At 33.6% G+C, this 25744-nt stretch overlaps 1 protein-coding gene across 1 annotated transcript; it reads left to right on the top strand.

The window, feature by feature from the left end:
* On the top strand, positions 6569-20427 carry LOC18595655 (GTPase Der). Its single transcript, XM_018123811.1, has 9 exons — positions 6569-7034; positions 7123-7405; positions 7512-7736; positions 9188-9447; positions 17164-17390; positions 18022-18147; positions 18784-18969; positions 19683-19820; positions 19927-20427. The coding sequence occupies exons 1-9, from the start codon at positions 6920-6922 to the stop codon at positions 20227-20229; spliced, it is 1863 nt and encodes a 620-aa protein (XP_017979300.1). The 5' UTR covers positions 6569-6919; the 3' UTR covers positions 20230-20427.

Here is a 25744-nt window from a genome sequence, read left to right as displayed (position 1 = left end):
GAAAATAGATTTCAAGCTTAAGTTGAAAAATCTTACCTTTTTCACTTGTTTTCCTTGATTTTCCACACTTTTTCTCTTGAAATTCCTCACCTAGGGTTTGTTCTTCCTCTCTTTCTCTCTCTTCCTTGCTTGGCCGAATATTTGGAGAGTAATGGGCTGATTTATGCTGATTTTTTTAGTTAAATAATAAAATATCATAAGCTTGACACATGGCATTTTCTTATTGGTCCATTTTTTTTAGTTAAATAATTTGAAAACCATGTGCTGGAAAAAATGTCCTGATGGTGGAAAATTACAATTTTGCCCCTAAGGTGGCAAAATTACCATTTTACCATTTTACTCCAAATTATACCTAAATTAAACTTTTTCACTTCTAAACCTCAAATCATACTCCAATAAGTCAAATTATACTCCAATAAGTCAAATGGGGTCAAAAAAATCTTTTTCAAAATTCTCATTTTATCCTCAGGTGGCAAATGACCATTTTGCCCCTAGATAGTGAAAATTCTGATTCGACTCCAAATTGATCCTCAAACTCCAAATTACCATTTTGAGTCATCCTTGGACTGTGACGATCTTAATCTCACCTTAAAATTCTTATTTGATCTAGTTCGAGGATTAATCAACTTTGTTGTACCTCTAGGTACAATACCGACTTTTGTAAATTTTTCGGGACTTTCCTAGCATACAATCATGCTATCATCACATGTATGTCATGAATAGTATTTTATAAGGTCGGGCTTTAAACACTATCAAACCAAGTTGTAGCCACCATTGCCTTCTTTGGCTTTTTAGTCTTCTTTGAAGATTCCTCCTTGAGTAATGGGCATTTAGATATAAAGTGACTAGGTTTTTTGCATTTAAAGCACACCACTTCATTTGTTTTGTTGAAGTCATTTTTGTATTTGTTCTTCCATGAAGAACCTTGATACTTTTTCTGATTTCTTCTTTCTAATCTGTTGTCTTTTTGACCCATGAGCTTTTTGAATCTTGTAGCTATCATGGCTAGCTCATCATCATCATCACTTGTGAGACTCTCCAATTTTTCTTCAAGTGAGCTCATTTTTAATGCAAAATTTTTCTTTTTCTCCTTAACTTCCTTTTTTTCTCTTATTCTTTTTTCATTTCCAACTCATGCGTGAGAAGTGAACCACATATTTTATCAAAGTTGATTTTGTTGAGGTCCTTAGCTTCTTAGATGGTAGTTATTTTTGGTTTTTAACTTTTGGTAAACTTCTAAGCAACCTTTTCACTAACTTATGTTTAGGTATCACATTCCTAAGCTAGTTGAGCTTATTGGCTATGTTAGTGAATTGGTCATACATGGTGGTTATGTCTTCACCAGGTTTTATTTTGAACATTTCATAATTATGGCTTAGAAGGGTGATTTTGGACTTCTTAACTTGAGGAGTGCTCTCATGGATGATCTTAAGTTTTTCCCAAATTTCTTAGGTTGTGGTATAGCCAAAAATTTTGTTAAACTCAACAAGGGTTAAAGCACAATGAAAAGTGTTAATGGCTTTGAAGTTTATTAACTTTTCTCATTTATGCTTTAGTCCACTTTTTCCTAGATTTGAGAATTTTTTCATTTTTAATTAAGTTGGTTCTAGTAGGAATGAAAAGACTATTGGTGATTACATCACATATTTCATAGTTAACATTTCTAATGTAGATAAATATCCTAGTGCTCTAATAATGATAATTGAATCCATCAAATAGAGGAGGCCTATTTGTGGATTGCTCCTTAACTATATTGGTGTTTTGCATAACCATTTAGATATCACCTTAAGGATGTTAAACTTTAAACTCAAGGGTTAGGCTCTGATACCACTTGTTGGTCCCAAAAGAAGTGCTAAAGAGGGTAAGCAACACTTAAAAATATTTTTGAAAGAAATCCTATCAGTTAACAAAAACCGTTTGGAAGAAATGAGATGGAAGGTTTGAAAACTTTTTGAGGTTATAGAACACCAAGTAAAAAAAAGTTAAGAGAAGTGGATCAAACTTAATATTTATTGTGGTCTGGTCCACCTCACATACATCCACTACCTTCATCTTCCCAATTAAAAAATTTTAACTCAACTTCACTAAAACTAGTGGAATTAAAAACTTGCACCAAGTTTTTACTAAGTGAGCTTCTAACCCTAGCTCGAAATCCTTAAAATAAACTTTTACAACATCCTTGGTGGGGGGGAATGGCTACTTCATTCCCCCTTTATTCCAATCACCAATCAAAGATTACATTTGGTTCAATGGAATGGCCATTCTGAAGAAGAATGGTCATTCGAAGAGGACTCTAAATTGCCAAAACTGAGCCCCATTTGGTATTAGATATTCCAAAGGGCTAGGAATAGACTTAAAAATTAATTAAACATAAATATCCCTTAACAATATAAAAAATTACTTTACTATATAATACCTAACCTAGAGCCACACCTAAACCAACCATCGTGAGTTTCTTTCTCTTCAAGACTCCTTTTCTTTGTAAACAGCCATCTACTGTCTCGCCTCTCTATTACTTTCCATTTTTTCATTGTCGATTTCCCTATATTCAGTGAGTTGTTCATTGTCTCTCTCTTCTAGTTAGGGTACTTTTTTTTTTGAATAATTTTAGGTTAATCATTTTTTGTTTTTCTCTTCCCCAATGCAACACGTTCCCACTACCATTCATTTTTCCACTATCAATTTTTTCGTCTTTGGTGAGTATGGTTTTTTTCTCACTATTCTAGCTTGGTTGTTTTTTGTATGTGTAGCATATTTTTTGCTACAATTTGGTTTTGTTTTCTATCTCTTTATATATTTTGGTTATAATTGCTTCTTGGGTGCTATCACCTATTTATCATGTAAAGTCTTTTTTAGATGCTTTTTATGATGACTTGAGAATTGTTCTATGGTGTTACATTTTTATGTTTTGGTTATGTATTACAATCAACATGAGTAGTGTTAAATTTATATTTTTGACCTTCAAAAAAACTTTGGGGTAGTGTGCTTGCAAAGCTTAAATGGTTTTCATCAATTAGGATTATTTATGAACTTTCTTTACCTTATTAGACTAGTTTGAGACTTTGGATAGAAGATGTGGCTACTTGATGATGTAAATCTTTGTTCTGTTCGGAAGGTGGATAATTTTAGATTATATTATTTTTCTTCATTCATTTTAATTCTGGATTTCAAGATGAAAAGTAAGGTGGAGACGGTAGCAAGGAATTAAACAAAAAAAATAAAAGATAAAAAAGCAAAACCAACAATATTTCAATATTTATTAACTAGGCCTAATATATACCAAATATACTAGAATTATAAATTTTGAATACAAATAGATGCGGAGTGAAAATATCAATACAAAATTATTGTATAGTAATACTACAATATTCGACTACGTGTTGAGCTTTGCTCAGTCAAGTGATAGGAAAGTCAAAGCTTTCTATTTCTAATTCTATAATAAGTGCAGGTCAACAACGGGTAGGATTAATGACTTTGAGCTTAAAATTTATGTCATCTTGCAATATATAGGTGCAGATCAAACTTGCTTTATGGAAAAAAGGGATTGGCTGATGTTATAAATAATTATCGAAAACAATGAATGAACATAATTTTTTCAAGCATGTGTAAAAGGAGTTGTGAACAAAAGTTTGCCCAAAATGATTACAAGGCCGAAGACTTCATGCTGACCAAGCTAGGCAATGAAATTAGCTTATCCCAAAGTAGGCCACCTGATGACATATTCTATCAAGTCTGAAGATACCATTTTCCTTCTTTTTTATTTCTATTTGGTTTTCTATAGCGATGTGTTGATTATTATTGTTGTGATTTTGTGGTTTTACTTTTGAATAAATATTTATTAACTCGGTCTAATAAAAATTTATTTTATGTTTATTTTTATTGTTTTTTTCTTAACAACATAAATCATGGATATGAAAATCTAATTTTTGCAGCCATGGCTCATTTGGGTTTGCGTAGAAATTTAAATAGGAGAAAAAATATTGTAGTTATGTTGATAGTGTTCTTGGAAATATGTGTTGTTGTTTCTTGGTGTAAAACCCGACCCTATAAATACATGTCATGACATACATGCATTAAGTAGCATGTTATTACGCTAGAAAAGCACCGAAGAATAGACAAAACCCGATATTGTACCTAACGGTTACACTTAAATTGATTTAACCTCGAACTAGTTCAAATAGGAATTGTATGATGAAATTTAANTTTTAAATGAAGATTTTAGACTTTTAAACTTATTTTGAATATGAATTATGTGTTTTGTACTTGTATATTACATTTTGCCAGTTTCAAAATTTTTGAGAAAAAAATGACCAAAATACCCTTATGTGGCGAAAATTTTATTTTGATTGTTTTTGATCTAAAATAGTATATATTCTCTAAAAACTCGATATTTAACAATGATTGCTCACAGAAAAGGAAAGAAACTGATATGTAAGCCTTGCGGGGTTCCGGTTGGCATTCTGGATAATAAGTGTCAATCGGGACATCGCGGCGATTGTCATGGGCCTGAGGGAGGTTCCGGGTCGTGACACTTGGTTTTGGTTTATGTTGGCATTCATTTGTGTTTTACGAAATTGTAGGTGAAGAGTGAGATCTTATAACTTCTATTTTTATGCAAATCGAGAGTATGTGATGCAACTTGTGCATGATAATGGTTTTTCGTGTATTTCACAAGTTAAAATGAATAGATGCACCTTTTTTAAACTATGTGAGATGTTAGAAAATATTAAAGGGTTGAAATCAACAAGGAACGTACTTATAGATGAACTAGTAGCAATGTTCTTATATATTATTGTTCATCATCTTAAAAGTCGAGTTATTAGGCAAAATTTTAGAAGGCTGGGTGAGACAATTAGGCAACACTTTAATAAAGTGTTAAATGCAATGATGACTATGTTGCCCTTAATTTGTATTATACTATTTTTTTTTTAAATTTTTCTTTCTCTACTTTCTTTCAAATAGATTTAATAACTAATGAAAATGTGTTTTCAAAGAATAATCTTTTAAAAATATTTGGGTGAAATATATTTACTAGGTTCACTAAGAAAATTACCGTTTTATTCTTGTACTAAAATTAGGAGTTCCACAACAATAATTCATTTTTCTTTTCCCACATCCCTCTATAATTCTATGGGGGCATTTAGTATGGTGTAAGTAGGGAAGATTCCCTACATTTTAATTGGTTGTAATGTACTTATAGTGTTTGGTTTGTAAAAAAGACAAGAGAAAGTCTTCTCATTGTAAAGTGATTGTAGTGAGCAAAGGGAATATCATTCCCTTCTCTCATGGGAGGAAAGTAACTTTTCCTTCGTGAAGATCAAGTTATAATTTTTTTCTCCAAATTGTCCTCACCATAATCTGACCCTTTTTCTTATTATTCTTCTAAAAATGAATTTCATACCAGTGGTCATAGTTTTTTTTTTTTTCAATGAGCTTAAGTTTGTAAAAAATAGTGGTTTTACTAGTAGCATAAAAACCCACCATCAAAATAGGCACCTCGTTCTTGGAAAAAAATCTACTAAAGAGCTTTGTAAATGTCAATCTCATCTCTATTCTTCTCTTTCTAGCTCAAGGCACTTTGTGGTGTGCTTAGAACGAGGATTGATCTTTTTACTTTGTAGGGCCATAGCTTATTGAGTAATTTTTACTTTGCCAAAGGCAAAACAAAGTAAATCAATAAAAAGAAAAAATCCAACAACAATCCAATTTCAACACCCCTAGGATTTCATTGCCTTTCTTCTTTTATTTGGTGTTTTTATTTCTTTATTTCTTATATTTTGATTCACCATTTTGAAAACTAATTTTATATTTTTTTTACTTTAATAAATTTTAATAAGAGAAATGTAAACTTAAAAATTTGTATTAAAAAGAATGTAAGTATTCAACTTTATATTTTCATATATAAAGGTAATTTTATAAATTTATATTATATTTTCAAATCAAATAATACAAATGTAATTTTTCTAGCAATCATAATTTTGACAATTATCATTTTCCCATATTATACCAAATCTTACAAAATTTTCTTTTCAATAATCATTTTTTCAACAATCACATTCTTTGTAAAATATCAAATGCCACCTACCTTCCAATATTTTCCAAGTTTTGTATTTATTTTTTCAACAATAAAGTAACTCACGTGATGTCTTCTCCACTTGATATACTATTTCGGCCATATATAAAAATAAGGGCTTGGAGAGGTTGCATTCTTTTCTCTTTTGCAATCTTCCTCCACCACCGACAACTCGAAACCTTAAGCTCTCCCTTTTCTGGTTGGACCCAACTTTCCTTGACCTTATTTTATCATTTTGGACCAAAATTAGTAGTGGATAGACTCGAACCAAGAATGAAGAGATTGTACGTGGACCTTCCCAATTCAGGTCACCCTTAACAAAAATCCAAATCCTCCCTAACAAAGGTATTTAGGAGGTGTAAATTTAATAAAACATACCATGAGAAGTCAAATAATAATAACTTTTTTAGGGCAAATGGAGTACATTCCACTTTAAGAAACTCAATATATTTTTTATTTTTTAAAGTTTTGTTTTAGTTCTCCTTTTTCTTATTTTATATAAAAACTTCGATACATGTTTCCCCTTTCCTGTCCCTTCCCTCCTTTCCCTCCTTTCGCCTCAATCCGACCATACTTGAACATACAGGCACTACGGGCTGATTCTTTGTCCAGGTCGGGTGCCGAGAGAGCCCGCTACTGGAAGGATTTCGCTTCTATCTCCACCAAAAGCTCTAAGCCTTTGTGTATTCTCTCCCTCGCCGGCTCACCGCTACTCTGCTGTCGTGCTGTTTGCCTGCTTCCCTCTTTCCCACTCTTCAAAATCTGCATATCACCAATACAAAGCACTCTCTGCTCAGTGATGACTTGCTGAAATTTAAAATAAGAAAAAGAAAATCATTGAGTGATATGTCTCATTACCTTTCTGCCCACAAGAGGCGGCATTTGGTTTTCACTCTGCTGCGTAGGACCGCCACTTACAGGGGCACCACCAGTTCTGCTCACCCCATCGTTTCAACTTTCGGTCAGTCAGGTTTTGTTTATATTTTTCTAGATAGATTATTCTGTTCATTAATTTTTTCAGTCAGTGAGCTTTTGACTGTCTTTCTCAGGATCATTTGTTGATGCTATCCTTTTCAAGAGTCATGGAATTGCTCATCTGCGTAACAGCTTTAGGAGTTCGATGCAAGCCACTATGAGATTTTGCACGCTCTCTGTCTCTGGGGATGACGCGTGTGCCAAGTTGGAGAAATCGCAGCTTCATTCCAAGAATACAAAAGAGGCTGCTTTTGTCTCCAAAAAACATATTGATTTCACCAAAATTGACATCAATCTGCTTCCCACTGTCATGATCGTTGGTCGCCCCAATGTAGGGAAGTCTGCCTTGTTTAACCGGTTAGTAAGCGCCCCTCTCCATTTCATGTCCTTTTTGAATGCACCACAGGCAAATCCTATATTCCCTACTGTCAGTTTTATTTATTTTCGGTCAAATATTTTTTAGTTTGATTAGGAGGAGAGAGGCCCTTGTGTACAACACACCTGATGATCATGTCACTAGAGACATAAGAGAAGGGCTTGCTAAATTGGGGGATCTTCGGTTTAGGGTGTTGGATTCTGCTGGCTTGGAAACTGAAGCCTCTTCAGGATCAATTCTTAGTAGAACAGCTGGCATGACTGCAAATGTGCTAGCTAGATCTCAATTTGCAATTTTCCTAATTGATGTCAGGTCAGTTTTTCAATGTTGATCACCTTCTTGTACATGAATTAAGTATTTACTTATGATGTATCCAAAGAAATTAAAAAATGGTTGAGTCCTTATTCTCCTACAACAAACGTGACAAATATGGGATTTGTAAGATAACTTAATGCTTCATTTATATAGCCTAGAGTTTAAAACATATATTTGAGAGAGTTAAAATTCTCTAAATTGAATTGATGCAACTAGCAAAAAACACAACATATGCATAATGCAATGGGAGCACAACTATGGAATGAATTTGAAAGCTTTAAAACTGTGGAATTTAATGGGTTTTAACATGCAGAGGAGACACATAAATCACATTTGATGTTGGGTGAATAATAGGTAAATTTTGATGTTGGGTGAATAATAGGTAAATTTTGTTAACTTTCAGCATAGGATCCATATATGGAGATTTTTAATGAAAATGACTGCATCATAGGACATTTTTCTTGCCGATTTTATGTTACTGTCAGGAGTTTGAAGGGGAATATTTGTCTGGCTTCTCTTGTCTTGTGAAGACGAAAATTAGCATTTATGATTTGGCTGGGCAAAATTTGTTTCTGGTTCTCAGTTGATAACGTCTCCCATTTGATTTTTAACTTAATCAGAAGTGATGTGATATATCATTGTTTTGTGTAAAATTTTGTAATTTTTCTATTCTCTCTTTCTCTCTCTCACACGCATGCACACACACACAACTCATACACAAATTTCAGTCCAAAAGTTTTCTCAAAAAAGATTCTTCTTTAATAGTTTAGCACATAATACTCATTTTCATAACTTTTTAACCGAAAAGAGAAAAGGAAAAGAAAATCTATTGTTTTTTGTTTACAAACCAGGGGAGAACTTTAATTTTATTTTATTTTAAAGACCAAGAGAGAACTTTGGAAACAAGAGTTTGCAGTCTTCATCGTTGCAATAATTTTTGTTCTGTTAATTTATTTGATTAATTCAAGACAATTGTGATTCTGTGAAAAAAACAGAAGTAAAAAAATGAAGAAATATAATTTCTTTATTTACGAAGATAGAAAAATGAAAAAACGAAATGTAAAATGTGTCTATGCATGCAGGATGAACTTCTGGATTTATGGAAATAGAGATTTAAGTCATTTGGATGCTTATGAATTTAGATACTGCATATTTCTTCCCTTATTTAACCACATTTTATTTAGTGTAATATTGTAAATCAACTTAATTAATATTAATATTTGAGAAATTTTTGTAATATTTATATTTAAATTTGACAGGACTCATTATATCATATCACATCAATTTCCTTGACATGTTTCAATCGAAATCTTGGTTTTGCTGCTGTGCACTTCTATCTTCTCTGTATCATTCTGGTGAAAACTGTCTTGGGCCACTGTTTTCTGGGTTCCTTTTTTCTGCCCTGTGTGCAAATTCTAATTTATTTCTTGCCACTTTCTTGAGTCTAGAACTGGACTACATCCCTTGGATAAGGAGGTTGGAAAGTGGTTGCGCAGGCACGCACCAGGAGTCAATCCTATAGTTGCGATGAATAAATCTGAATCACTTCATTATGATATAGACTCTTTTGCTGAAGCTGCTATGGAAGCCCAGATATTAGGATTTGGTGAACCCATTGCTATATCTGCTGAGACTGGGCTGGGTATGGTGGCACTTTATGAAGCTCTTCGGCCAATATTTGAGGATTATATGGTCAGAGTTTTAGATGGTAAGCACTAATGTTATTTTTAAATGCGTAGTCGTGCATGATCAAGGTACCTGTTCTTGTGCTGTAATTAGTATTTGAGATTTGTTAAACTTAGGTTAGATTTCACATCCAAGCATACTGTTGAGTGCATATAGATGTAGCTTCTCCATGGCTCCAGTATATGTATTTTCTTATGTTAACTATGGCAGACTTCTAGGAATAAGTGGATCATAGCCTTGATATTTTGTACAATTGTTTTGAAGGCACTCCAGTTTAGGGGCATAGCTACATATACTTGAGTGGGGTCAATTGACCTTGCTGAACTCTAGAAAAAGTAAGTGTGTGTGTGTTTAGTAAAATTTGTAGTATATTGACCCCACTAAAATTAAATAAAAACCTGAAGAGAAGGTGTCAAATAGGTTGATGTTTAATCCATTTTTAATGAAAATAAGCAATATGTAGCTTTCAGTTTAAAAGGTCTTTATATATGTATTATCGATATGGCGATACTTTAAAAAGCATTTAATTAAAATGTGAAATGTGTTATACATTTAAATATAGTTGTTCTCTATAAAGTACAAGCATGAGGTTGTATTCACAAAGATCAACATATATATATATATATATATTTTACTTTTTCAAAACTTATTTTTACCCATGTATTTAACACTTTAAGAAGCAAAATGTAAATAACGAAAGTAATAACCAAATGAAACCCAGCTTAACTCATTGAAATTCAAGGATGAGTATATTGTAGGCACGAGATACTATGATGCAAGAGCATTCTAAAATTTATCTAATTGCTTATCTTGATATGTTTTCGTTTATATTTACTATTTTACTATAATTATAAGGTAGTAAGTATGCTTTTATTTGGCACAATGGTAGAAAAAGCCCTTTAACTATTCATAAAAATTCAAATGAGTCCTTATTCTTTTATTGTGTTTAATCAAGTCTTTATTTTTTTATTTTGAATCAAATAGGCCCTCATGATTAATAGTTGATTGAAGGCTATCAGTCAAAATACCATTTATCATTTTGTGCCCATGTGGTGTCGATATGGTGCTGATGTGGAGGGTGAAAAATCATGCCAAATCAACATGTTATGTCATCATCCATTATGACATGTCAGCATGTCATATCAGTGCCACAGTATAGAATGATAAGTGGCATTTTAACTAACAATAATCAGTAGTCATGTGACTAGCATGTGATCTCTTAATGAGTTTGAATGGCTATGATTAGATGGGGATTATGTGTATCCAAGGGCTAGGAATAAAAATTGTTGTAACCATAGTATAAATAGTCCTTTAGACACATTAGGCGGTCGTATTATTTTGGATTATTTTCTGTGACAAGCTCTACAATTGTAAACCCTAGTTATCTTGTGTCAACTTCAATTTTACATTAATTTTAGCCTTCGTTCTGGTTTTCTTTCACTGTTTTTGTTTTTGTTTTTATTGTTTCTACCTTCGCACTATATCAAAGTGGTAACAAGGTGAACAGATCCTAAAGAACTAGGGTTTATCATATAAACCATGGCTGATAATGGTAGGGGATGTGGAGGAGGAAATCAAGCTTAACAACTAGAATTGGCTGAGTTGAGGTGATGCAGGCGCATTAAGAATTTTATTTTATTTAGTATTTTCGTTAGCTTAGGATTTTATTTTTTTTATTTTGTTTAGTTTAACATTTTTTTCCTATCTTTATTAGAATTTTAGTACTTTTAAATATTTATTTAAGATTAGGATTACTATTTGATTAGTATTTATCTTAGCTATTATAAATAGGTGATCTTAGATAGAAAATTATTATTATCATCTTTTGTTATTTTGAATATTAATTCAAGAGGTTTCTTTGAAAACCCAAATATCTTTCTATTTTTCCAACACAATCAACCTTATTCTAGCCCTAATTGTTGAGTTCTAATTGCTCTAAACTTTTCGGCTACATCAAGTGGTATCAGAGCAAACGATCTTACTATCTTATAAGGATTTGAGCAGAAAGCCCTTATATGGTACTGATTGGCAAAACGATTCTAGAGCAAGACAAGATTACCAAACATCTCAACAAAATTATCAAGAGGTAACCACAACCAATGAAAGTCCAACCAATGTTGAAAAGAACGATAAAGGCAAGAGTATAATGCCTTATGGTGGACAAAACAGTTCTAGTTCTATCACAAATAAAAGAGGTAGTAATTCCCATATTCGATGTTTTACTTGTGGGGAGAAGGGACACACTTCTTTTGCTTGCCCACAAAGAAGGGTGAACTTAGTAGAATTTAGGGAGGAATTAGAACCTATTTATGATAAATATGATGAGAAAATAGAGGAAATTGATGTGTATCTTGTACTAGGTGAGTCCTTGGTGGTACGAAGAGTGATGACTGCAACAATCAATGAGGAAGAAGAAGATTGGAAGAGGCAAAGTATTTTTCGCACCCACGTTGTTTGTGAGGGTAAAGTGTGATCTTATTATTGATGGAGGAAGCGTGCAAAATATTATTTCAAAAGAGGCAGTAGACAAATTGAAGCTTCCTACAAGCAAACATCCTCATCCGTATAAGATTAGGTGGATAAAGAAAGGACATGAAATATTAGTAACTACTCAATGTTTGGTGAAATTCACTATGGGAGGTAACTTAGATGATGAGATCTTATGTGATGTTGTGCCAATGGATGTTGGTCATATTCTTGTTGGTAGACCTTAATTGTATGATTACGATATGGAATATAAGACGAAACCAAATACCTATTCTTTCTACAAGGATAACAAGAGATATACTTTATATCCTCTTAAAGAAGAGATTAATAAATCAGCAACTTCAAGCCCCACAAGCAGCAAAATTGTTGGGTATCTATCTGTTGAAAATTTTGAAGCTGAAGATAGCAATGAAAAGGAATTGAAACAATTAAATCCAGACATCTATGAGGAGTGTATTAAGGCCTACTCGTCGGAGCTGAGTTTTTCTAACCCGAGGGGACTGATGCAGGTGCATCAAGAATTTTATTTTATTTAGTATTTTCGTTAGCTTAGGATTTTATTTTGTTTAGTTTAACATTCTTTTCCTATCTTTATTAGAATTTTAGTACTTTAAGTCTTTATTTAGGATTAAGATTACTATTTGATTAGGATTTATTTTAGCTATTATAAATAGGTGATCTTAGATAGAAAATCATTATTATCATCTTTTGTTATTTTGAATATTTATTGAAGAGGTTTATTTGAAAACTCAATTATCTTTCTATTGTTCCAATACAATCAGTCCTATTCTAGCCTTAATTGTTGAGTTCTAATTGCCCTAAACCTTTCGGCTACATCATGAGGAGTATGATTGAAGATTTGTCATGGGCTGTGCAAGATTTACAGTGACAGGAATCAATGGGACCCTATTTGGAGAGTCTAGACGGCAACCTTGACTCTTTGGATTTATTGGAGGGTGTCTTGAGGATGAAATTGAATATGGAGAGGATGAAAGCCCTTTTTATGATGTTGGACCAGCAATTCTTGCTGTCCATGGTGAATTGGGAGAGCAGTTATTACATGCTCTAGCCTTGAATGTGTGTGGAGTTATGATAAAGGTTGATGACTTCTAAGGGAAGAAAGTAGCAACTTACTTAGTACAATGCAGTTCTGCTATTGATAATTTAAAGGCATAATGTGAAGAGGGCGGAGAGGAGGAATTTCAACCAGTATGTGATGATGATTAGAATGAAGATGAGGAATCACAACCCCTTTATGATGAGTATGATGAAGACAATGGGGAAGTTGATGTTTATCCAATTCAAGGAGAGTCAGTGTCAATGGGGAATTTTGAATCAGAGAGTAGAGGAAGTGCAATTGTTTATGTTTTAGTTAGCCAGTTTGTGCAAGATTACTTGTAGGTGAAATACCAAAGCATCCTTTTGAAGTTTGGCAGTTGTTAAAAGAACTTAAAGGTGTGTTTAATGAGGAATTGCCATCTGTTTTAACACCAATAAGTAGTGACCAACATGCTATTGATTTGGTTTGGGTGATTTGTTACCTAATATGCTAGTTTTATAGAATGCCTCCATGGAGTGAGCTGAGATGCAAAAACAGGTTGAACAGTTGCTTACCAAGAGTTTGGATGGGATGGGAAAACAACGCACAAGACACCAGATGGGTTCAATGGATAGTTAGTGATGCTATTTCATCTCTCTATTGCTATAAATACAATCATTCAAATTGACTGAGTGCTCTTTCTTGTGTTATGTGATTCTGTTTTTGTGATTTATTGTCTTAGGCAGATAGATTTAAACTGGATCGGGGAGAAGGTGTATGCCATTAGAGCATGGCCAACACCAAAACCAATCAAAAAGAAGTTCAACGTTTTTATGAGTTAGCTTCCTTCTATAAATGGTACACATGGAATTTCAGTTCCATTATAAGCTGTATCACTGAATGCTGGAAAAGGGACAGCTTTAAGTGTCAAAATTCTGCACAAAGAGCTATTGAACAGATTGAGTTTTGATGACAGACACTGGTTCTATTACTACCAAATTTCGAGAAGTTATTTGATGACAAAGGCACTTGTTGAAATTGAAGATGTTTATAGTAAAGATGGGAGGCTACTGGAAATAATAATGAGCAATCAAGTTACTGGTTTTGAAGAACTAAAAGTTCAGTACTCATGTGATCTTTGCTTCAACTGTATTATGGAGGATATGAGTAAGCTAGCTAATGAGAGTACTTGGATTGTAAATGGTGAACTAAAAAGGATTGATCCAGAAATCTATGCTAAAGCTGCCAAACTTCTCATTAATGAGGAGGCCTTTTGTCAACTCAAGGAGCTTGAGCAGGAGCATTCTAGAATTTATCCAATTATTTATCTTGATATATTTCCTTTATTTACTGTTTAATATAGTTATTAGCTAGTAATTATGTTTTTATTCTATTAAGTGGTCATGTGACAAACATGTGATGCCTTAATGAGTTTGAATGACCAGGATTAGATGGGGTTTATGTGTATCCAAGGGCTAGGATTAAAAGCTGCTCTCAGTATAAATAGTTGTTTAGAAACATTGGGCAGCCATATTATTTTGGATTATCTTTTGTCAGAAGTTCTACCACCCTAAACCCTGATTATCTTGTTCCTACTTTGATTTTAAAAGTTTAACCTTTGTTTTGATTTTCTTTTACTGTTTTGCATTTTTTTTCACTGTTTCCACTTCCGCACTGCATTATAATATCTCATTGTAGTAATTTTTCTTAAGTAATAAGATAATATACTCATTTTTATTTTTATATTGTATCTTTTGGATTCAACGTAAATTTTTCTTTAATAATACAATGAATAAAAGAATTTTGCTTATAAAAAGTGAGTTGGTTTATGACACAATTGAAAATTTTTGAGCTACATCATTGCTTAAGTTGCAGCATGCTAGTACACTTGTTTTTTTTGAATAATTTTAGATACATTATAGAAAGATTACATTATACTTATTCTATGCTATCGTGGAGAAAGCATATTTAGGCATTGCAGTATTATCTGATAAAATAAAAGGAGTATATTTTTTAACCGAAAATTGTTTCTTGAAGAGGCTGATGATCATGTGATGAAACTCTATGAGCAAGTGTCTATGTCAAATATGACATAATGAATAAATGTTCAACATAGACTCATTAAGTGGTAATGAAATTATAGCAAAATGATAATGATTGTAAAAACAAGCTTGGCGTTATATTAGTTGTGAATTTGAAGTCAACAAGGAGATATTTATGTTATGTTTGGTTGTGGGGAATGGCTATTCCATTTCCCCTTTTCACTTAGTGAATAGTAATGCATGGGTTTGGTTCATGGAATGGCTATTATGTGGAACAGCCATACCCCCCTTATTCCCTAAAGTCTTGGAATAGTTTTTCTAGGTTCACCCCTAAGAATGGCTAATCTGGTTTTATGTAATAGAGATGCCATTTTTTCACCATTTTACCCTTTTGTATTTATTGAAATCTCAATATGCTTGAGGTGTGAGGGGAGAGATGATCTACTGGAAATTTTGCGATGTCGTTTTTGGCAATGAGAAAGTTACAAGTGGTAATAACTGATCATTAGACTGACCAGATCAATTTGCCTGGTGGCCAAATCTGGCTGCTGAGAGCATTCAAGTGACTTGTTGGCGGCTAGATCTAGTCTTTTAAAGAGTTTAAAGATGTTGATGATGGATGGTTTTAATGAATAATCACCAGATCAGCTTGCGGGTGACTATATCTAGCCCCTGCTAGTGCCAAATCCACTCATTTGCGGTGAATAGTAATGCACGGGTTTGGTTTATTGAATGGCTATTATGTGGAATTGCCATACCCCCCTTATTCCCTAAAGTCCTAGAATAATTTTTCTAGGCTTCCCCTAAGAATGGCTATTCTGGTTTTATGGAATAGAGATGCCACTTTTTTCACCAATTTATCCTTGTGTATTTACTGAAATCCCAATATGTCCAAGGTGTGAATGGAGACAGTACGTACTGGCAGTTTTGCCACGGCGTTTTCAACAATGGGAAAGTTGCAAATGATAATAATTGAGCATTAAGCTAACTGGATCAAGTCACCGGTGGCCAAATCTAGTTGTTGATATCATTCAAATGGCTCAGAGGCTAGATCTAGTCTTTGATAGAATTTAAAGATAGCACTAAGTTTTTTTGAATTATCGGCTGATGTTCCAAATGAAATAAGTTTCACCACTAGAAGTAAGTTTTTTGGAATTATTAACTGATGTCCCCAAAAATATATTCATTTGAGGGGGGATGCTAATTATATCATAGGTTGTGCAAAGCGGTTCAATATTATTTATTAGGCTTCTAATAATTTTGTGAAATGATATAGAGTGGTTCCAGATTAGAATTGGTTAAAAAGGGGATATGCTGATGCTTTAGAAAGAAGTTTATTTTTATTCTCTTTCTCTGCATTACAAGTATATTTTTATGTGCATGATCTTAATTCATAACTAGATTGGGTTGCCAATATTGTTAAATAAATTTCTTGTTCTGCAATTCTTTTTCTTTCATGTCAAATGCTTTTGAATCTTCACTTTTGTGAAACTTTTTATGTATATTTTTATTTTTGCTCAGCCAAAGTGGGGATTTTATATATTACTGATAAGACAGTATGGGGTTGCAATGCCATCCTTATAGGTGAGCAGCAACGCCATCCATAATGTCTGAGTACAATGCCACAGATGTAACCATAATTAAAATTTCAAGAGCATAAAAACGCACACGGCAGAGCCAAAGTAAAACATAGCAAAATATCATGGAAATAATGCATGAAGATAGAGTGGTTCCAGAAACTAATCACCACCATGCCGAAAGTATACTTTGCTGGTCAATGCCATACTTAGTAAGAGAATCGGTAAATAAATTACCCTCCCGCAATGTGTGCACAATAGAAACTTTTATGGATGCTTTTTTGTAAAAACTCATCCATTTTTGTTGATACTTGTCCTTAATTCATAGTTATTTTGTGCATTGTGCAGAAAACTTCTTGCTCTTGATAAGGCTTTAGTCAGTTCTAAGATTTACATCTTAAGACTTTATAAGAATAGTCATGTGTATGTGTGTGCATTTGGTTTATATGGAGACCCAGTAGGTAGCCTATTAATTCAAACTCTTTTGCAACCAGTGCAAGTTATAATCTTGGTAATTGGAATATTTATGCTGTCATTCTCTCCCCTCCCTGTTCTTTCTCTTTCTCATTGTGTTTGCTTTTGGCTTGTCCTAGACAACAGTAGCCAAGATGAAAACTTCAAGCCAAACAGTGACTCTTGTAAGGTTGATGAGTCTAAGCTGCCACTACAATTAGCTATTGTAGGACGACCCAATGTGGGGAAGTCTACATTACTAAATATATTGTTACAAGAAGATCGTGTTCTGGTTGGTCCTGAAGCTGGTTTGACGAGAGATTCAGTGAGAGCAGAGTTTCAATATCAAGGAAGAACTGTATATCTGGTACAAGATAAATTGCTTGTTTTAACTCTTTATCTGGTCACATGACTGTTGGGCACTGTTTTGTAAATTGAAAGCATCTAACATTTTAGCTACCTGGTCTCTTGATATTTTTGGACTGGTTTGTAACTTGTCAATCCCAAACGATGTTTTTTCTTTTCTCTGCAGAAAGTAAAAAAAAAAAAAAATCAAAGCTCTCATAAAGTCAATGTTTGATTCCATTTCTGTTGTTTCCTTTTACTATCTAAATTATTGAAGCTCTCCTGAGTACTGTCCTTGTGGAAGCTATCATAAGGTCAGTTTCCCTTCAGTTATCTTAATGACATTCCAAATCCAAAATTTATAGTCCCCTCTAGGCCAAAAATTTTCCTTTCTTTTATTTTCTAGCTCATGCCATATCATGTGGACCAATTGCCCTTTCCCTTTGTGGAGAATGAACCTCTTAGTAATTGCCAGAAGGCAGATTAATGGGTCTTGTTTTTTGTAGTACATGAGCTACTATACCCAATTTGATTTAGGATTAACTGATACTATGTGCTTTAATTCTGTTTGCAGTTGTTTGATCTAAGTCTCTGGGTGAAACTATCTTTAATCAAGCATTTATTATTTGATTTTGCTGTGGTTTATTTCTCAGGTTGATACTGCTGGTTGGTTGCAAAGAGCTGATCGGCAGAAAGGACCAGCTTCATTGAGTGTTATGCAATCAAGAAAAAATCTGATGAGGGCTCATGTAGTTGCTTTGGTTCTCGATGCTGAAGAGGTTTGTCATACATTAGATTGTCTCACATCTTTAAAATGATTTTGTCTTGGGAGGTCTATCTTTTCTGGCATGATGGAGAGAAAGGGTGCTTCATTATTTGCAAGCTGTAGATTTTCTTTGTGTTGGAGGCTGTCTGACTGCTTAAATAAAGGGGAATAGTGGGTAGTCTTTGGGACCTCCTGCCTTGGTCAATCTGTGAACCTTGTAATGGTTTGATGATGAAGGAGAGGAATGTTTCAAATGCAAGAATTATATTATTATGGATTTATATTGTTAGTTGTAATTTTATATATCTATTTTAGGATATTTAACTATGTATAACAATCTTTTTTACTTATGAAGTTGTTAGTAAGCAGTCTATAAATATCTATGTTATTTATAGACTGTGTTGAGATATTGTCAGATCTTGAGAATTGAGTGCTGCAGAGTTCCTATAATTTGAGAATTGTTTTTGCTATTTTGTTCTCTTTTTTTGTTCCTCTTCATTCTGAATATACAAAAAATAGTAGATCTATGTGATAATGGTAGCTTAAAATTTTGCTGGTATGGAACACATGCACTTTAAATATTATGACAGTGGGGAGAGCTATTCTATACATCTAATACTTCTGGTTGCTATGTCCATGGGATGATCAGATTGCAAAAGCTAGGCGTAGCATGACACATGCAGAAGTAGTTATAGCAAGACGAGCAGTGGAAGAAGGTCGTGGTCTGGTTGTAATTGTGAACAAGATGGATCTTCTAAAGGGGAAAAGAAATTCTACATTATATAAAAAGGTCGTGGAAGCTGTTCCTCAAGAAATTCAGATGGTTATGCCCCAGGTTTATCAGCTTCTTAATCTTTATTTTTTATTTGGATAATATTTAAAGAATAGTTTTCATTGTCTACTCCTTGGAGTAAATTGTGTTCATTTAAATATTTTAATTTCTTTAAGGGAAGTGAAATAAAGGTATTTTTACTTTAGAAGGTCCTTTAGTGTATAGATAATGATGGAATCAGTGCAAAAGTTGATGTTATGTGCATATATTGTCAACCTGGCTAGTAAACCCTTTGACTTCTGCTGCGATGGGGTAGTGGTAATGATTAATGATTCTACTGGCATGAATAAGCCAAATGCTTGTTTCGTGTGGTAATTATGACTCGGAATTGAATTAAGTCTGAATTGTTATAACATTTGGCAGAAGCATGAAAGACATTATTATTGCAATTGATTAATCTGACAAGTTATGCTTGCAATTGATCAATCTGACAAGTTATGCTTGTTTAGATTTTCAGAGTTCATTGTAGAAACATTTGCTGCAGAATAGTGCGCGGATAGGAAAATGTACATTTGACAGTTCAGTATAGGATTTTTGTCACCTGTCGTTAAAAAAAAGAGAGCGTTAAGTGAGGTCACAGGGAGCTAGTTAGAATAGAAGCATTCTATGATGATCTTCTATAGATGCATTTAAACACCTTTTATTAATGTGGTTAATATTAAAAATCATAATGTGTGCCATTGGATGATTGGACATTGTCATGGCCTTGCCTACAGGTGACTGGTATACCGGTTATATTCATTTCAGCAATTAAGGGCAGGGGACGTACAGCTGTTATGCGCCAAGTTATTGATACATATGATAAGTGGTGTTTAAGGTTGTCCACAGCTCGTCTTAACCGTTGGTTGCGTAAGGTCTGTGGCCAATATCTTCACTTTGATATCTTAAAGCCCTGAAAGTGTAATTAGTAATTGAACTTTGTGGATCTGCCTGTTTCCATCCTTCTCTCTTGGTGATCAGGTTATGAGCAGGCATTCTTGGAAAGACCAGGGTGCACAAACCAAGATCAAGTACTTCACCCAGGTGAAAGCTAGGCCTCCTACTTTTGTTGCCTTTTTGAGTGGAAAGACCATGCTCTCGGATACATATGTGAAGTTTCTAACAAAGTCCTTGAAGGAAGACTTTGATTTGGGCGGAATTCCCATTCGGATCATGCAGCGTTCTGTTCCTAGAGTATCTGGAGGTAGCGGCAGTAAGAGTGGCCAATCTATTGGCAGAGGAGTTGGAAGGATCCTGTCGGACAAGAGAAGTGTTGATGCTTAAGCATGGGAAGTTTAACTTGAACGGAGGGTCCTGCAGTTGATATTCGTTCATTATTTTTTGGCTTACAATTTTTGTTATCTTTTGGAATAACTTTGTGCATACATATAGTTGACAGATATCTTGCGTATGCGCATGCATGTGCTGTTAAACAGGTCAACAAGTAAACGTGTAATATATAACTTTATTCATTTTATGTTATATGTTAATGTAATTTTTATCTTTAATCTCACGTTCTCACGGTAGAATATAAAATATTATTTTAACATTAACATAATATTTAATTACTATAATTTGATTAAATTCATTACTTTCAAATATTTTATATTATAATTTAAAGGTATAAAATATAATAATATGTAATGTTAATATTATAATTATATAATTATAAGAAATATGAATATTTAAAGGTAATATACTCAACATTAACGTTAATTTACATTACGTTAATGTTATATATTAATGTCAATATAACAAGTATATGAATGTTATATATCATGTATAATTATCTTAGGATAAATTTTTTTTAGCCTGCACAAAGATAAGGTGCTTTGGGAAATAACTCTTTTCATAATTTTAATTGTTTTTAACTAAGAGATAAGATTTTTGGACAAAAATGCCTTTAATGAAACTTTCTCATTTATGCGTACTCTCATTCATGTGAAGGTTTGTGAAAATAAACCTACCCACAATTTGCTACATGACATTTTATTAAAAACCTCTTCATGTTGCACAAGAAGATTTTTTTGATTTTTTGGATGTTGACGTAAATCCTAAATGCTAGGTATATTACACTACATGTTTATTAAATGATCATTTGATCCATTCTCAAAGATAAAAAAGTGTTCGAACAAGTTCAGAGCAAAGCAATCAATCACAGCAAACAAGTTAGTAACAAACAATAAGTCAGTTAATGATAAATTTTTTGTTGTGTTTTTGAGTGGGTTTTGTGATTTGAATGTCATAGTGCTTGAGAATGTAGTTTAGGGTTTTGTCGTTAAATGGCATTTAGTGTTGCTTGAAGTTGTTGAAATCCCCAAAGATGTTACATGTCATGCCCATTTGGGTCGAATGTTGTTAGCATATGGAGAGCAAATGTAACTGTTAGTGTAAGCCGTGCAAGCCAATTGGTTTTGTGCTTGTAAAACACTACATTAATTAGTCATTATTTATGTTAAATACATTATGGATATTTTATATAATGTATGAGGTATTTCTTTATTCATGAGTTTATTTATGAAAAGTTATGAGAGACTTATGTAGACAAAGTCCTTGGAACATAATGACCTTGTAAAGAAATTATAAATGTTATAATTATGAGATTCTTATGCATCAAAGCCTTGTTCCTAAATATGTTCCTGGTCATTGTATTGTCAAGAATAAGGACATTGATAACGTTCACAAGTTGGTACATGCTAAGCCTTTTTACTTTGGAAGTAAGCAACTAATCTCAAGGTTGAAGTATGCGAGATACTTGGGGATAGTTTGTGGGTGCTTATTAAGGAATAATGTGAGACCTAGATCTTTATAGACTCGTAACTAGGTGTAGAGGCGATAACACGAGCCGGGGATAATTTCGTCATTTTCTTAGTGAGCCTCTAGAAGTAGACTTTCAAACAATATTGAGGCCTAAGTAGGCCTAAGGCATAGATGAATGATGAAAATAAGGGTAAAATGACGAAAAAAATAAAAATAATGATGATTTCTAAGGTAGGGGCAAAATGATCATTTTTCATCTCGGTTCAAAATTTTTTTAAGTTTTTGTAAGCTCGAGTATTTCTAGACTATTATGGACTTTGTCTTGATGTCAAAAGAGTAAAGAGATTTCACAAAGGATTTGAGGAAGACAAAGCAAACTTGTTAAGGGCATTTTTGTAATTTAAGAAGAGATTGGATAAGCTTGAGCTATAAATATCATTATTTCCAGCAGCTTCTTTTTTTCTTCCTTCCATCTCACGTTTGTTTCCCCCTCCATGAAAGCTTGTTATGAAACCTCCATAGCCTCTATCAAAATAGCTCTAATTTTAATGCTTTTGTGCACTTTTGCATAGAACCTTTGTGCTCTTTCACTCTTTCACTTTCAAACCCTTGAAAATCTTACTTCCATACATTCTCTCACTAGCTAGGTGTTTAGAGAGAGAAAGAGGGAACTTCTACAATATCTTGGAGGAATTTTAAAAAGGAATTTTCATTATAATCCACCAAGGTGAGTGATGAATTAAGAGTGGTTTTAAGTTGTTGATAATGGCTAGTAATTGAAGTAATGAGTTGTGTTATTGCTGAAGTTGTTTATCTATTTCTAGTGTTACTAGAGAAGAGAAACTAAATAGCTAATCAAATGGTAATTGGAAGGTAGATAGGAAGGGCTATTGAAGTTTGATTTGGGAAATAGCTTTGGAGCAATGTTAATGTAAATTTGATTGGCTGTGATGTTTTTGGTGTGTGATAAGTTTCAACGAGGCCCCTCAACCCCAATTGGACCATTAGGGAAGTTAGAGTCAACTAAAGGTTCAACAAATACCGGTGAGTGAACTTGCATCAAAGTGTTTTTGGGAAATACATATGTGTTGGGATGAAGTATTTAAATGATTTTACCTAGCTTTTCATTAAATTATGCATGGGAACAAGCCCTTGATAAATTGTCTCTATGTTGTGATATGTGGTTGTTATGGATTCATGTACTACTACATTATGTTGGTATATAGTGCATTGATGGTTGACATTGTGTGATAATCATAACTGTGCGTGTGCACGATGTGGGGGGATGTACACGATGGCATTAACTATGCATGATATGGGGGGATGCACGCGATGACTCCGGCTATGTGCACGATGTGGGGGGATGCACATGAGCTGGGTGAGATAGGATGGTATACAAATTGATATATGTTTAGGTATATGTATATGCAATAGAAATACCATGATTGTAATATGTGATTGTATGGAATGATGAATCTTGAAAATTTCCCATTTAATTGCAGATTGATTTTATTGCAGCATTAAATGGATGTTTAGTACAAATGAGGTCCCTCATTATTTAGGTGCCTTGCTTCTCGCTGCAGCGAGAAACTTTCTGTTTTAGTTGCTTGTAACTCGCTGTAGTGAGAATGAGTTCTCGTTGCAGTGAGAAACTTTTTGTTTTGCTGCTTGAATTTTGCTGTAGCGAGAAACTTTCTGTCCAGCATGCTACCTTGTTGGTTTTTGCCACGTTTTTCATTTCTTTAACATCATGGTTGAGCATGGACTTCCAACATCAGGGAATAAATTAATTAAGTTCGAAATGAAGGGGTCTGGTGAGTAACCCTTGGCTAGTTGACAATTTGAGCCAAATTTTGTTGCAGCGTAAATTCATTAGCTGCAGCGAGAATGCCTTTCCGTTGCAGTGAGGACCCATCATTTTACTTGACTAGACTTGCTTGAATACTATTAAAGTTTTCACTCTTTGAATCCTTTGTTGTGCATGGACCTTTTTTGTCAAGTGATTAATTCATTAAGGGTTTAATGAGGGGTTTTAATAAGAACTAAACTAAATTGCATTGTTTTTGAAAAATAAATGCATCATGATTTCTTTAAATTTTCCTTATCATTTGCTTGTTCTCTTCCTTTGTTCACTCACTGAGTTTATACTCACCGTTTTCAATTTGATGTTTTCAGATCAAGAGGCAGCCGGTAACTAGGTCGAGGTGTCCTCGTAGATTCGTATCCTTGGTAGGTATCTTGGCATTTTGTAGCCGCACGTTCACCTTGGTCACTTTGCTAGAAGTCCAAAGTCATTTTTGTTTGTAAATATGTACATGTGATGTACAATGCTAAGATGTATGCCTTAGGCCATATATGTATGACTTGATTGCTAAAGCCACCATGAGTGGCAATGGTTAATGTTATTTTGGGCTAATATAAATGCAAATTTTGATTGTTATAATTTACTATTAAAGTACTTAAGGGTTGAGATTATGAGATGTAAATGTAAGAATAGTCGACGGGATGATGAGCAGGAGCATATAAATAGGCTTGCGTGGGCTTAGTGGGCTACGTCCATTGGGCCCATACGCCGATCATGGCTCAAAAATTGGGTCGTGACAAATAAGTTCATTGAACATGACCCGTTATGAGAGTTTCATTTAGTATTTTACTCAAGTGTCCATGAAAATACTCTTATGTGTTAGTAGCGTAAGTAATCCTTAGACTTGTGATACCAGGTCATCTTGTATGTGAATTGTCATGCTTTGATTTCACCTTTATTGGTCTGAAGGTGACCAGATGCCTAAACAGGGTGTTTTTGGGTATGACATGAAGCATGCAAAGATAAGTGAGTAGTATAAAGAAGATTCATCACCCCAAGTGATTTGAAAGAGTCGTATCTCATTTGCTCCTGGCTTATATTGACTAAAAGTCCTTGGCCAAGACCATATTGATATGTCAAAATGAAAGCTGCAAGACTAATATGGATAAGTTAAAAAGTAGACATCGAGCCAGGTATTCTATCTATCTAGAATATATGATGAAAGGATTGAACTACACTGAGATACTATACACTGAAAGGTTAGTCAAACCATATTAACTCCTCTGACATTTGGGTGGTCATGATGTTTTGCTAGATGCTACTCAAGATCTATAAATATAAATATAAATATAAATTCTTAGTTAAATTAATTTATATTTATTACCAACATGTTGGGTACCTAATGGGTCACACACATAAAGTGAATTATCGAAATTAATTTAAGTTCAATTGGATGTGATCTAATTGATTTTATAAAGGCTTAATCCAATTAAGTATTAGGCTAAATCAAATATAATATGATGGAGTATTAAACAAAGGCCCAATTAACCCAAGACATTTTCTAATCCTTGTTAGATATGAAGTAGATCAATTCAATCTATAAGAGAATTCTTTAGCCACCTCTTGAATGTATAGAAGTGTCCTATTTTATTTTTTCATGTGTTAAGATAGGATCACAGCCAAAAAGAGAGAGACACAAGAGAGCTCAAAGTTGAGAGTTTGCTAGCACAAACTTTGGCTTAGAGATTCGCACTCTTAGTGAAGAGATTTCGACAAATAACTATGTGGATCACCATTAAAGGCAGGACAATTGTGCTGCTACGGTTTAATAAATCCTAGTTGGTGTACAAAAGTCCAAAAACGAAAGCTAAGGAAGACTCCACCAAAGAAAGCAGACATCAAACTTTCTGGTATGTCGAAATCTTTCTCTTGTGATTTTTCTAGATTAATTTCAAATAAAGTGATCCATGGCTTTAGGATTAAAATTTTAATAATATTCCTCTGCATGTGATCACCTTAGCATGATTTGAATCCTTTTGAGTAACGCCCTTGATTTTGATGTGAACCAAGTTACTTCAGAGCATGCATATGTATAGAGGTGTTAGAAACTTTGAGAATATGGTGCCAAGGAAAGCAAGTATATTCTCATGCTTAATTTCATTAAATTTATTTGTAATAAAAATGCATTTTGATAATAAGACGAAGAGTTTGTTTTAGTAAGCATTCATTATCTAG

The sequence above is a fragment of the Theobroma cacao genome, chromosome 6 (assembly GCF_000208745.1).
Source record: "Theobroma cacao cultivar B97-61/B2 chromosome 6, Criollo_cocoa_genome_V2, whole genome shotgun sequence".
Classification (NCBI taxonomy): Eukaryota; Viridiplantae; Streptophyta; class Magnoliopsida; order Malvales; family Malvaceae; genus Theobroma; species Theobroma cacao.
This window is presented reverse-complemented; position numbering and strand designations above follow the sequence as displayed.